This window comes from Lingula anatina, chromosome 7, assembly GCF_051362555.1.
Source record: "Lingula anatina isolate TDL-2025a chromosome 7, LinAna3.0, whole genome shotgun sequence".
Taxonomy (NCBI): Eukaryota; Metazoa; Brachiopoda; class Lingulata; order Lingulida; family Lingulidae; genus Lingula; species Lingula anatina.
The window spans coordinates 21,198,552-21,212,277 of record NC_141773.1 but is presented as its reverse complement, the minus strand read 5'-3'; the positions used below and the strand labels follow the sequence as shown (position 1 = coordinate 21,212,277).

The following is a 13,726-nucleotide window of genomic DNA, read 5'->3' as shown; positions in this document are numbered from 1 at the left end:
TTTGTATTTGTTTTTGAATTATCGTAATTTTCTATTCTTTGCGATATATTAATTGAATATGCAAAACTACAGCGAGAAAAAACCTCCTCTTTCACTCTTTGCCCTACTCTTTTCAAGTTAGAGACGGGAAAATGGGCATGCTAGTTGAGGAATCGAAGTTGCTACACGAGTTGTGTCTGGATCAATTTATCAATGCGCTCTTTTATGCCTTGGTTTAAATTGAGTAGTATGAATGGTCAGAGGCTTGCTACTGGTGGTTATTTTTTAAACCAGATAGTTTGGTAAGATTTTGACAGATTGGGAAAAGTGAGATTGCATGTCGATTTTTGTTTATGTGTACTGGTGACTTCGGCATTGACAACCCAGCGTTGAGTAATTTTTCTGCCACTAAATATGGTGTGAGAAAAGAATTACAGTTGCTGTGAATTTGTAGCAAATTTGCCAGAAAATTGAAATGCTTATCTTATGGTAAATAGAGGAAACTCAAAAGGTCCCCAAAACTCAGAGTTTCCATTTATTGAACTTAACAGATTCAGATTCTTTATTGACAAACACCTTCACATAAAGGTACAATCAATTACAATACGATACTAGTGGCTAGAACATAGAACAGACAAATAAATAGATAAATAAATATATATATATACACATATAGATTAGCAATTGTTGAAATCAGTGACTGTACACATGTATACGAATGTCGCATTCCATAATCAATTTACCAGGTTTGATCTACACGCCCAGTCTCTGCTGACAGCGCATAACGGGTCTCACACTGGTACTATGATCTGGTTTGGACATGCGCAGAAAGACTTACTCTCTTCTCCATGCATTTCTGTACGAATATGAGGAGGGGCGTAATCACATCCATTTCTTTTGTATTCATGATGTGTATAAACATATCCGGGGGAGAGAGGGCATTAGTATTACATAGGAAACTTATATTTTCGTAGAAAGCCGCCCGTAGTTCCTTATAGGCCTCGCATTTCAGAATAAAATGTACTTCATCTTCAACCTCTCCGGAATTACAGACTTGACATAATCTTAGATGGGGCGGGGTTGGGGGTTTACTGTACCTCCCCTTCTCAATATGGAGTGAGTGAGCGCTGATTCTTAGTTTGCAGAATGTAGCCCTCCGTGCTTAACATGTTCCTCATTTCAGATGCACCAGTGCAGTATGTTTTCCTGCTGAACTAAATGGAAATGTTCAGTGTAAACACTACAACACAGAGAGAACGTGTCTGGCAGTGTACTTGTCTCACCCTGGTCATCTTATTGTGTCCACTCCCAATGTCCAGTGGGACCCTGATAAATGGCAGGTTACTGGGAGGCATACTGGACGACATAGCTGACAATGGACTGGGAGTGTCAGATATGCAGGTGCAGTATTGTGTAGTCAGAGAACGATGTAATCTAGTTATGGTCTGTGTTATATGTAGGGTTTGGCAGCCGCAGCATATGATATGCCCCAATAGCTACTTGTATAGGACGCCTCTGAAAATGTTAAACCTTTTAGTTCATAAAATATTCTTATAGTGGAGCATCCTCATGGTGCTTACCATACGTGTTATTTCTGTTCAGGGGCGGATCCAGAGATATTTTCTCACAGGCTTCCAAATTATCTTCATAAATCCACCCTCCATTTTTGACCGTCTTCCGACAAAAAAATTAGATACCCGTCAATGTAAACTTGAAAATCTGACCGTCTTCCGGCAGACCCAGAAGACGGCCTAAATCCGCCCCTGCTGTTGATAATACCCTGGATACGGTCAGTAAGGTGCATGTTACTTCATGAGCAGGAAACAAAAGTGGATATCAGTTGTTCACCTTCAGCTGACTTACACCAAGACTTATAAACTTCAATGACAATGAATGTGTCCATGATATATGAGTGTATACAAGATATACAATGTCTCTTTTAAAGTTTTATCTTTTGAACCCAACATCAGCAGATGTATAAGCCTAGTCACTCAGCACATCATTGTAAAATGAGAATTCGGACATTTTCTAAATTACATTTCAGCCCTTGTAGTTGATATGGATCAGTTTATAAAACTACTGATGTGAGGAAGGAATTGGGGTATTATTTGAATATTCTAATATGCACCAATATTTTTACATCTCTTGAATTTTATCCATTTTACAGCAACCTGTATGTTTAAAAAATGTTCTGCTGTTCTTTGCTTTTGTAATATCTTGGCTGTGTCTTTCCAGGCAGAGCATGATGCTCTAAAGTACACAAACAGTCCTTTAGATGGAGCTGGCATCTCTAAACAGGTGAGTTATTAAAAGATAAATAATAAAAGACAACTTCAAAACTTAAAGCACTGACTTCTGGGTTGCACTTGATTCAAGGTGGTTGACATTTGGCAAGGTGTGTTACGAGGGGTCAAAACTGATTTTTTTTTTGCCACGTTGTTTTGTGGCATTTATCTGTTAAAATGTAATCAGAAAGTCCTCAGATAAGTTCAACAAGAAGTGGGCTAAGTACTTAGTTTTCCTTTTAAAATCTTAAACTTTGTCCCCTTGACTAAGTGGAAAAGAATTATATTCATGCATATACTACAATATATTTATTGCTTACATGTTTCAGCTTGCAAATTCGATTAGTGCCCAGATCCAAGGAGCCGAAGCAGCATTGAAGGGCCTGGTAAATGTAATAGAAGAGCAGTACTCGTCTTTCTCTGGGGAGAACCAATATACACAGTGTTGTGAGATTACAGATACCAATGATGACCCTAGATATAAATCAGAGGTATGTGGAAATATCTTTTACCTCTCGTTCTCTCTCTGTCTCTACTTTTTTTGATAGGACCATTCCAGAATGTAGATACTAACAGAAGAAAGTTGCTTATTGACATATACGTTTAGAATTGCATAATTATTTAACCAGTGAGTGTTAACTTTTTTTTTACATAGTTTCACTGGAACGGTATAGATGACAAGCTAAATTCACAGATGATAAAAGAAATCTAATGGAAGTACTGTTTTAATATTTTTTTCTTCTACATCCCACCCATATTTATTCACAGGTGATATATATTGCCAGTAATTATAATATGAATAATTTACAGGTAAACTTTGACAAGGCCTGTGTTACAATAGCAGGCCAGAGTTCAGTGAATAAAAAATTCCCCACGGCAAGGATTGTTGAAGTGATGAAGGAAAACGTCCGCATCAATCCAAATCTGAAGTGGCAGTACTTTGGAGGAGAAGATGGTATACTTCTTAATTATCCTGCAGTGAAAACTACAGATGTGCCTGACTGTGATAGTTATGATCCTAGGTTCAGGTAAGTAACTTAATATAGGACTTCAGAGGTACATATATATCTAACAGTGTAAGGATTAAATAGAATAGCAATTACCAGCTAGAGATTAATTCTTAACATAGAGTCTCCTTTTAATTTTGCTCACTTGTACCTTTCAGGTCTTTCTATGCATCTGCAGTGTCTCCCGTGCCAAAAGATGTTGTGTTGGTCCTGGATACATCAGACTCAATGAGAACTTTGCACAATGGCAAGACCTTGATGGAGTTAGCTAAGCAGGCTGCAAGAACTGTTCTTGATTCCCTGGGTCCCAACGATCAGGTGGGGTGTCTTAGGACTCTTTGGGCTGTGTTTGTTCAAAAGATTAAAATTTCCAAGACTTTATCTTTCCAAAGAAACCTGTTTTTTCCATAAAAATGTGATGCCTTTTTTTTTTCAGCTGTGAAGAACATCCACTATTATTGAATTAGATAATATCTGAAGTTAAAACTATAAGTTTATATTTTTCCACACTTCATTCATTTATACAGCTAATAGTAAATAGGAAAGAGTTTTAGATTTTTAATCCTGAGAAGAAAGGTGTCTCAACATCACATTAATGCAGATCCCATTTTTAAAAGTTATGATCATATTCATTAGCAAAGGACTTTGAAGGTTTGTACATTGTCAAATGGTTGTGGGGCTCAATTATGAATAAACAATAGCTAAAATGACACTTTGTTCTACAGATTGGTCTGGTGTCATTGGCCTCCTCTGCCTCTACCCCAGTGCTGGCAGAGAGCACCTGTTATACCACCACTTTAGCTGCAGCCACGCCGTCAAACATTCAGAACTTGAAGAAATACTTGGACAGTCTCAGGGCCATGGGAGGAAGAAATTATGAAGCTGGGCTGAAAAAGGCTTTCTCTTTCTTCAGAAGTTCAAATGGAACTGTTAGAGGTTAAAATGTTTATACTTAGAGGATTCTGGGACTGGTTTAAGAAATGTCTTATTTCATTATAAGTCTTTGAAAGGACTTATGTCCATCTTTAATGAGTTCTGTTTTACAGTGATTCAAAAAAGACTGCCTATCTTTTTTCTTTTTCAGTCTTTCACCTTAGTCAATTTTACATATTTAGCAAATTATATTTATCCTGGGTTATATTTATCCTGTTTTTTGTTTGATTATGAAAAGCCTGAATGTATTAACACAGGTTAAATTTGTTATTGAACCTGACTGATTTTTAAGGTCTGTTGGTGCATTTAAATTAAAAAATGAACATTTTTTATTTAATTTTCAGATCAGGTGGTACTATTTCTGGCAGCAGGTGGCAGCAGTGAAGGCAGTGATCCAGTCAGCATTATAAGGGATGAAAATGCTGCTCTGGAGGAGAAAGTTTTAGTCCTCACATTTGGTCTGGGAAAATGTAAGTAGCATAGGAGTGTAATTTCTTGGGTCTGGTTTTATCATGGTCACGGAAAATTGGACTTATCTCAAAGGTGTGCTTTAAGTCAGTACAATATATAAGACTGAAAACTTGTATTTTTATCTTAAAATTCATTCTTAACTTAATTTGACTAAAAATTAGCCAGTAATAAATATTAAAAAATTGTATATTGTGCTGTATAGTATATGTTTTGTTTTATGGGCAGACATGGCTAGTATTATAGACTAATAGTTACTTGTACTTTGTTTCAGTGGACTACTGTGGATTAATATTAAAGTAGATGAATGATTTGCTTGCACATGCTCAAAGCATCTCTTCATTATTTGACAAACAATAAAAGTTAAATTACTATTTTATAATGATATTTAAGATACATTGGAATATTTTGTACTGCTCCAGGTTTTAAGAAACTAATTTTGATATTTTAGCACAACAAACATCATTTTAGATTGAAATGACCTATTCCTACAAGTGAATTGCATAATGTTCTGGAGATTTTGTTCTGTAGCTGTCACTGGTAGTGTGCAGACGACACTTCAAAATATGGCCGCCCAGACGCAAAGCAGGATGTCTGCTGGAGAAGTCAAGGTGAGAGAAATTTGAAAATGTATTTAATGAAATCTTTATTGAAAGATTTGATTCCCATTACTTTATTTGTTTATAGCCTGGAAGTCAGTGTGCTGAATATTACTGATTTATGCATTATTTTTATGGGTCCAACTTGGAAAATAAAAAATTTTATTATAAAGAAGATTATATGTAGCAATTAGAGAAAAGATACCCTCAACCTATAAGCACATAGTAATTGACTCTACCTGGAGAATAATAATAATGTCTGAGTATCAATCTCATTTTTTAAAAATTGTTATTATAGCTTTTAAATTAATAAAGTACTTATAATATATTGTTAGGTCATAGTCATTAAGATGTACCAAATAATAAGTTAAATAGATAATTGAAATTTTAACACACATTTTATCAGTATAGCTCCCAATGCCATTATAATACAATTATTATTAATACAGTGCTTGTTGTCATAATTTCAGATGGGGATGTTCAACAAAGTAGAGAACCCAGATGATCTCTCTGTTGCTATGGCAACATACTATAAATTCTTCCTCTCTCCCAGTCAGGGTGTCAGTAATCCAGAGATCTCTGCCCCACACAGGGATATATTGGATAAAGGTAAGACCATTTTCTGTCCCCTAGTCCTATAACTGTCATATATACTAGTGTGGCTTTTTTTCCATATGGCAAGGGTCACTTAAAAAAATTTATATAATTTTTGTCAGATGTTACAGTTTGATTATTACAATTGATTAGAATTAAAGGTTTTGATGCTATTATTGATGATTCTCTACTCACTTTGTCACCGATTTGCTCAAAGAAGTTGATAGAAACTACTCACAACAACTTTTAGTTTGATCCACTGTTTTATGAGTCAACTACACTAAATTGTTATTTTGGATATTAATAAAATAACCATAATATTATGAGTTAAGGTAAATATATTAAACAAATATTGATGAATAATGCATCCCACCATTCATTTCTTTGTTTCACTGAAGATTTTTCCACTACATTTCACACTTTTTTTTTATTATTGAATAACACTTTCATGTTTCTAAACTTTTTTGGTGTAGTGTATATGTGGCAACTATTTCTGTGTTTTATGTGTGCGTTTTGTTGTGCTTTGTTGGATGTGTATTTTCATGATGTCACTTTCCTTACAGGTCCTTTACAAAAGTTCTTTAGCTTTATATTTGTTTGGCTATAAATTGCTTCCTATTTAAAATCACTGTTGTTAGCTTGTTCGTAAATATTTTCAGGTCTCATCACCTCCATCTGCTTGCCTGCATACCACAGTGGCCGACTGATTGGTGTAGCTTGCTCCGATGTTGCCATGAGTGAACTCCTCTCTGAAGCCACCTACTTTGACAAGGGTGAACTGAGCTATGCCTTTGTTATCAATGGCTATGGCAGGACATATTCCCACCCTCTGCTGCCAAGACCCTATGATGACCCAGATGATCCCATCTTTGTGGATATTCATCACTTAGAGAGGGCACCTGCTGCTAAATCAGTGATTAGCTCCATGATCAGGTTAGTAGTAGATATTTTTATTATTTCATAGACAAAACACAGGCTGGTCCACAAAGATGTTTCCATTTTGATAAAGTACCATTTTCTGTTGAAAGGAAAATTTAACAAATTTTTTCCCATACGTCTCACAGACATGAAAGTTTCGTTGACATATTCGTAAAGCTTCAAGCAAAATAACAACAATACAAGGATGAATTACATATTTTATTGCTTGTAATATTTTTATCATTAGCCGCTGTTATTAAAAACGCACTGATATGTGAGAGAGCCTTCTTGAAACATTATTTTTCTTCTCAGGGGTGAGGAGGGTAACAGCAGCTTTGTTTCCACCAGAACACAGGCCAGAGGAGATGTGTTCAGAGAAGGTGTTAGCATAACAAATGTCATGTCACATTACTACTGGGCACCAGTAAGATTTCAGCTTCAAATAAAATCTCTGATTGTTAATAAATTAAACATTTGTATTTACCTGCATATAGCAAGAAGTAACCTGCAGAGATATAGTTGAAAACTTGTGGCATTGAGCAACATATTGAAGAGATGTGGATAGTAGTTATTTAAATAAGTTCAATATATAAGTAAAATATCGGCCAGTCTGTAGTAAATTAAACTGTTAGAACTTATAAGCGATCCAGATTGTCTTTTATTTTTTCTCCCAGCCAAGGAACAAACTGTTTAGGTTCTCCCTCGTTTTGTTATCTTGACTAAACAAATGCTAAACATTTCAGTTCACTTTTTTCTACAAATTTTATCATTTATTAATTTTTTTGTTCCATGACATATACAGAATACAGAAAACTTATTGAAGAAATAAAATTAAAAAAAACAATGAAATAACAAGTTGATTAAAATAAGTTTTATTCTAGAGAGAGAGAGCCCAGGACTTTGATTTTCTGTTTCCCTCCAGGTTGCAGGCAGTACCTGGTCTGTGTGTGTGGTGATATCAGATGGTAGCAAGAATACAGAAATCTCCCCTCCTACTGTGCTGCCATCTATATTTAGGTACCACAGACTTGACCTGAAGTCGGATTCCATCCCATGCAAGCACTTCTTTAAGTATGCAACCAAAGGTGAGAGATTTTCATTTTGTATCTTTTTCTAATTTTAAATGAATTTTTCTCAGCTTTCAGTCAATGAAAACATTTTAAAGAATGCAATCACAAGTTTGTGATAATTTTTGTACCAAACATATTTGTATGATAGTAAACTGTCAGCATGTCGATTAGAGAAAATGTAGATGCTGGTTCTATATGTGATAATGTATAATTATCTCTGTAATTCTCTACAATATGTGATATTGTCCATATTGCAGACTCTAGTGCAGTGATGCTCACCCCAGGGGCCTTCAGGCAGCCATATCACTATCTGAACACTGAGGAAACAGCCACCAATGTCACACAATATGAGAGATATCTCACAGGACAGAGCTCACAAAACCCTGGCTTGAAGGTTAGTTTTCCTTATTTTATTTTTCAGTTTTGAGATCCCTGTACGTGTCCACACAAATGCTTCCTAGACTCTAGAACTGTTCTGTCACTGTACTGGTGCAGAGAGTCAGCTAGTGTTAATATCAAGTAGGTAGTATTATATATATGTATACAATGATCAGGGAAATATTCACAGATGGAGACTAACATGTGCAGATCTTTCATCACTTCCCTTAGCAAAATGAAAAGTTTGCAGCAATATTGCAGCAACTAGTTTGCAGGAGCTCGCAAGAAAAATAATCTTGCTGCTAATTTGCAAAAAGGAATTGCAGTTTGCAGCAATATTGTAGCAAATTTGCTGTGACCTTGCAGCAGGCCTAATATTTTGCTAAGGGAATTGTGTCTCACAAAGGAATGATTTTTTTATTCTCCACTATTTGTTTGAAGAACTGATGCAGAAATGGTCTTCCAGAACTGAAATGGTCTTTTATACACTTATAAAATGTGGTATACACATAGTTCAGCACTTTGAACTATCTCCTCCTAGAACTCAGTCCTGGGCAGTGTGGCGGTCACTTACAGAGCAGAAGTCATCTGGAGGAAGAAACGTGCAGACTACATAACCTGGAGGTCTATAGGCACCATGGACGGTGTGGTCAGAGTATTCCCTGGGACACAGCTGGCTAAGAGTTATGACCACACCAGAACTGATTGGTGAGTCTTAGACTGGGTTTCCATGCCTAGATCAATCTAACAGGATCGACCCATCTCCAAAGGGTTTCTCGCTAAATTGCTTTCAGCTTAAGTGGCTATGATGTCTGGGACGCCTACTAAAGCTGCTAAGCCATAATAAATTACCCCCTAGCATGTTATATAGGCTGACAGACATCTAAGCTGCTTAAGTTGATAGCAATATAAAGAGAATCCCCTCAGATATAGATCGATCCTCAGTTAGTATGATAGTGTCTGGGAATGGTCCCTTGGGTCCACCTGTCCAGGAGAACTCTACACTGTGGGTTGGCTTTAACTTAAAGACAAAAGGTGCTAGTCTATTTTGATACCCACAATACAAAACCATAGTCCAGTAAAATGAAATATAGTCCCTGTTTTATAAAAAGGTGGTTTCTGTTTAAGGCTAATAGTTACTTTTACTACAGATTTTTCTTAATTTAAGTTGGATGAAATTTTTTGCCCTCCAAGTTGGTACTTGGTCTGGCTTTTGGTGTATTAATTTATTTTGTGATAATTGTCTCAGTTTACATATATAGTTTTACATTATTAAGAGGCAAAGGATGGGAATCATAGTTTTATATATATTTTGGCAAAATAAGGATCTGTGACATTTTGGTGAACAAAAAAATTCTAACTATTTTGTTGTTCAGTAATTTGTGTGATCTATCATTTGCTAGTACATAATAATGAGTCCATGGTTCACTTTAGGTTCCAGAGGAGCTTGATGGACAAAGGTAAAAATGTGGTGTCTGCACCGTATCTGGATCCATGGGGTTCTGGCTATGTGATAACACTGAGCAGGACTTTATATGAGGCAAGGTAAGTTATATCTGTATTATGGCATGCATTTTTAAAATGTGCAATGGGCATAGCAGTCAGTTGGTGTTGTTTTATGGAGAAGAAAGCAGTTCCATGGTGTTGGCCATTTTGAACATAAAAACAACAGCTTTTCTAATAGGGTTTTCCTAGGGTCAGTTGTAAAATTTTCTCCCACTACATATTTTCCATTTGAAAAAAAATGCATATGTATGAAAAACGTTTTTTTTTTTTTTTTTTTTCCAAAAATTAAGGTTGGTCACACTTGTTAACCAACTTAAGTTATCAATTTTGTCTGGCCTTATTATTATTATTATTATTATTATTATTATTATTATTTTGTGATTTTCATACCAGAGCTGACAGGCAACACACTCCCAGTGACAATATAGTGGCTGTGATGAAGGCAGATTTCACACTATATTACCTCTACCAGGCCATACAGGACAACTACACATATTGCAGCCTGTCTTCCTACAGGTATTGCCTGAAAACTTTCCCTCGTCTCATACAGCGTTTCTATCCCCCCTCCCCCTCCCCCCTTCTCTCTCTCTCTCTCTCTGCCATTTCATTTGTAAAATTAATTTAAGATTAAGAACTTTGTTTTTTTTTTTTTTTTTTTTTTTTTTTTTTTTTTTTTTTTTTTGTCAATTTTTCCTTTATTACCTAATATATATTCTGATGGTAACTGATAAAAAATGGTTAATAACTATTACTTTTTCACATTTATTTGATGGATGTTGTATAACATGGGCATTCAGCTTCAAGCCAGACTTCTAGATAGATAGATTTTAATTTTACCAACTACCAGCTGAAAACAATATTGAAATATATTTATAGATACACTAACAAAATGAGAAGCAAGTCACATATGCAATTAATGACTCGACAACATCAAACAGCTGTAAACATAATTAGCCATTGCACAAATGTCATCCGTATTGTTAAAGAAAGTCATAATGCTTGATAAGTCCAATCTGTTGTAGTCACATCTTCACAGTTTCGTTTTTTTAATCAACTACAGATCACATGTTCTTCCGTCTGAACATAATGTTCATTAGTTCCACATTTACAAAGTTTTGTATTTCTTGGACTGCGTGACTGTCTCCCCGTTTCTATAGCTAAACTATGGGCACTCAGCCGCAACCAAGAACAGGCTATCCTGTCTTGTTCACTAAGATTGTTTAATGAGTACGTATCATGTGTAGTCAGATTAGGATTCACCTTTGAATATGTTAGTGATTTAGTTCTAGTTGAATTTCTAATTCAATTTTTTATTATGGTTATATTTGCCTGTATAATGTTGTTAGAATTAAGCACTTCAGTCAGATACTGGGCTTCCCTGGTACCGCTGTCCCTATACATCTGTCACACGTGCATAAAAGGGTCATCTGCCACACCAGATTGTGAATGAGGATCTTTGTCATATATGAATCTGCGCAGCACATACCCTTGCTCTCAGTTCAGATATGACTAGTTCAGCTAGAATTATGTTATTAGGAGTGTATGATGTTCAGTAATGTTTTGATAATTGCGAAGTAAGATGACTATGCTGCCTTAAAACTTGCATAGCCAGGACTGGCACCTATACTGAACAGAAGACATCAATGTTGCTTCCATAACTTTTTTCTTTATAGCAAATGGGAAGTCAGCATTTTTAGAAATAAAAGACGCAAACTTTAAAAGTTGAGATTGCTTTGAAATAATTTGTTTAAATGCTTCCACCCAACCATCTATCTGACTAAATATTACTTGTAGATATGTATATGAGGTTAGGATACTTCTGATTATTCCTTATAATGCACATACAGCAGAACTTGAGATATCTTATCAATCTGCGTTTTGACTGACTGAGATCTGGCTTTTCTGTCAAGCTTGACAGTAAACTGTCAACAAGCAAAGTAACCAAACTCCGCTTAATATGTAACAATGGCAGTGCTAACATAAAGAAAAATATATTTTACAACCCATAAAACATAAGAAAAGGTATATTACAAACTCTGGGTCCTTTTAATTGTTGATGATGAAACTCTAGTTATGGCGTTTTGTCAGCAATTTTGAAAATCTTCATTTTACCAACCTAGTTGTCACGTGTGTTTAGCCTCATTACTGCCATAGAAAACGTTTACTAATCAAAAATTTGTGCTTCAATCAACCCTTTTCAATAGAGGTAAATAGATGCATATAGTTACTATATGTATTACACATGCTTCGTATGCGTTTTCAAAAATAATGAAATTACCAACCTAAAGAATGATCATAGCTCAAATTTCTCATCAGAAATTTATTTTTTGGTGCATTTTACCTCTAACATCACCTGTTGCTTGATAGATTTTTACTATGAACTACACTTAGCAAATTTCCAAGCTCTTATATTTACATATTTCATTTTGAACTTGGATAGGAAGTCCTATTTTCCATATCTTACTGCAACCTTGGATATGACCTTTTACTTTTCCCCATGATTTTGTCATAAATTGTAATTTTCTACAAAAAATTGAGAACCTTTATTTACTGCATTTTGTAGAGCTTGCCAAGCACAACACTGGAAGTGATGTCCCCCCTTATTATTATTATTATTATTATTATTATTATTTATTTATTTATTTTTTTTTTTTTGGGGGGGTCTATTCAAATGCAATTACTCCAGCTAGTGGTACAATACCCAGAGGCGATATTGCCTCTCTGATCCTCTACTTATGTAGTTTCAAGATGTCCCACTGAAAATCCCTTATAGCTTTGGGGGTTAAGCCAGGTGAGATTTGCTGAAGAGCACCTTGGTTTGTTTGGTAAGTAACAAGCAATTGAGGATTGCCATATTACTGTAAAGATTTCACGGATGTCAGCAAGCTTCATGTGCTGTATGTCAATTCACAGTTAATTATTGTCTATAATCAGCTGTGAAGACATGTTTGGTTTGTTTATTTTGTCAGTGAAATTGTTGGTGAAGGAAATTTATATTCTTTAAACTTAAGGAGCCTGTTGTTAAGAAAAAAAAGAAAGAAAAAACTCTTCCCTAGGGAAGTTGCATCCCTTTTAAAACAATTCATGATTAGCCTTTATCAGGGGTTGTAACAGGTACTTTCTCAGACTATCTTCCCATACCTTTATCATCATCATCATCATCATCATTATTATATAATTGACAAAATTAAATAGCTGAATTCAAAAATATAATTGATTTGAAAAGTGTCATGAGAAAGGAAATACAGAAAAGTAGAAGACTGACCACAACACATCACTTAATATAATGGGTACTGTCAGAGTTTTAAAAAAACTCCTAAATTACTGGCTTTAAGTACATGTTTTGGATAATAAATGAATCTTCAGTATTCACTGACTAAATTCCTTTGCATTTACACAGATGTCTTTTTGTCATTACAATGACATCATTATTGCAATTTCAGGAAAAATGATGCATAATTGGTTTATCATATTTCTCCTTTACAAGAGCACCCACAACCACTGTTTCTATGCCAATTTGATGACACCATTGAGTACTTTAAAATCCTGCCAGCAATTTTTCTTAAAAATGTCAAAGCAATGGCTTTTTGTGCTGAGTCACTGTAATAAAGGGCTCTTAACTCCATGACAAAAACATTTAAACCAAAATGATGGCATGGGATTGAAACCCCTACACTTGTTGTCACCTTTGCCAATTTTTGTGATAAGATCCTGTTCAGGGATGAAGCTATACCCCATACCAATTGGTATCTCACCTCAAAATAGAAAGACTTTGAAATGATGATATGCGCTCAGAGGTGCTTTAAGCTTATTCTTAGAAATGCGAAAGATGAGCAAGGAGATTTCCTTGTTTTTAATCAGCAAAGAGCATCTTTGAATAATTAGATGCAGCACTAAAACCTAATTTTGGTATTTTGATGGTCATAAACCCAGTCAGTACCAGTAAGCTCCTTTCCAGGCATAGCATGCAGTCTAGACTTACTGACAGA

General features: G+C 35.3%; 1 protein-coding gene across 1 annotated transcript in view; it reads left to right on the top strand.

Annotated features, from left to right (window-relative positions):
- The first annotated feature begins 114 nt into the window (after positions 1–114).
- The window catches only part of LOC106181139 (VWFA and cache domain-containing protein 1), a 34,080-nt gene continuing 20,468 nt past the window's right edge, over positions 115–13,726 (top strand). Inside the window, exons 1-17 of the mRNA XM_087017742.1 lie at positions 115–281; positions 1,163–1,380; positions 2,215–2,277; positions 2,594–2,755; positions 3,075–3,292; positions 3,430–3,589; positions 3,997–4,207; positions 4,549–4,674; positions 5,204–5,283; positions 5,742–5,880; positions 6,525–6,798; positions 7,096–7,207; positions 7,706–7,868; positions 8,111–8,247; positions 8,773–8,939; positions 9,666–9,776; positions 10,131–10,253. Coding sequence (XP_086873868.1) covers positions 1,198–1,380; positions 2,215–2,277; positions 2,594–2,755; positions 3,075–3,292; positions 3,430–3,589; positions 3,997–4,207; positions 4,549–4,674; positions 5,204–5,283; positions 5,742–5,880; positions 6,525–6,798; positions 7,096–7,207; positions 7,706–7,868; positions 8,111–8,247; positions 8,773–8,939; positions 9,666–9,776; positions 10,131–10,253 — 2,429 coding nt within the window. The 5' untranslated portion in view covers positions 115–281; positions 1,163–1,197. The remainder of the gene's footprint in view (positions 282–1,162; positions 1,381–2,214; positions 2,278–2,593; positions 2,756–3,074; positions 3,293–3,429; positions 3,590–3,996; positions 4,208–4,548; positions 4,675–5,203; positions 5,284–5,741; positions 5,881–6,524; positions 6,799–7,095; positions 7,208–7,705; positions 7,869–8,110; positions 8,248–8,772; positions 8,940–9,665; positions 9,777–10,130; positions 10,254–13,726) is intronic.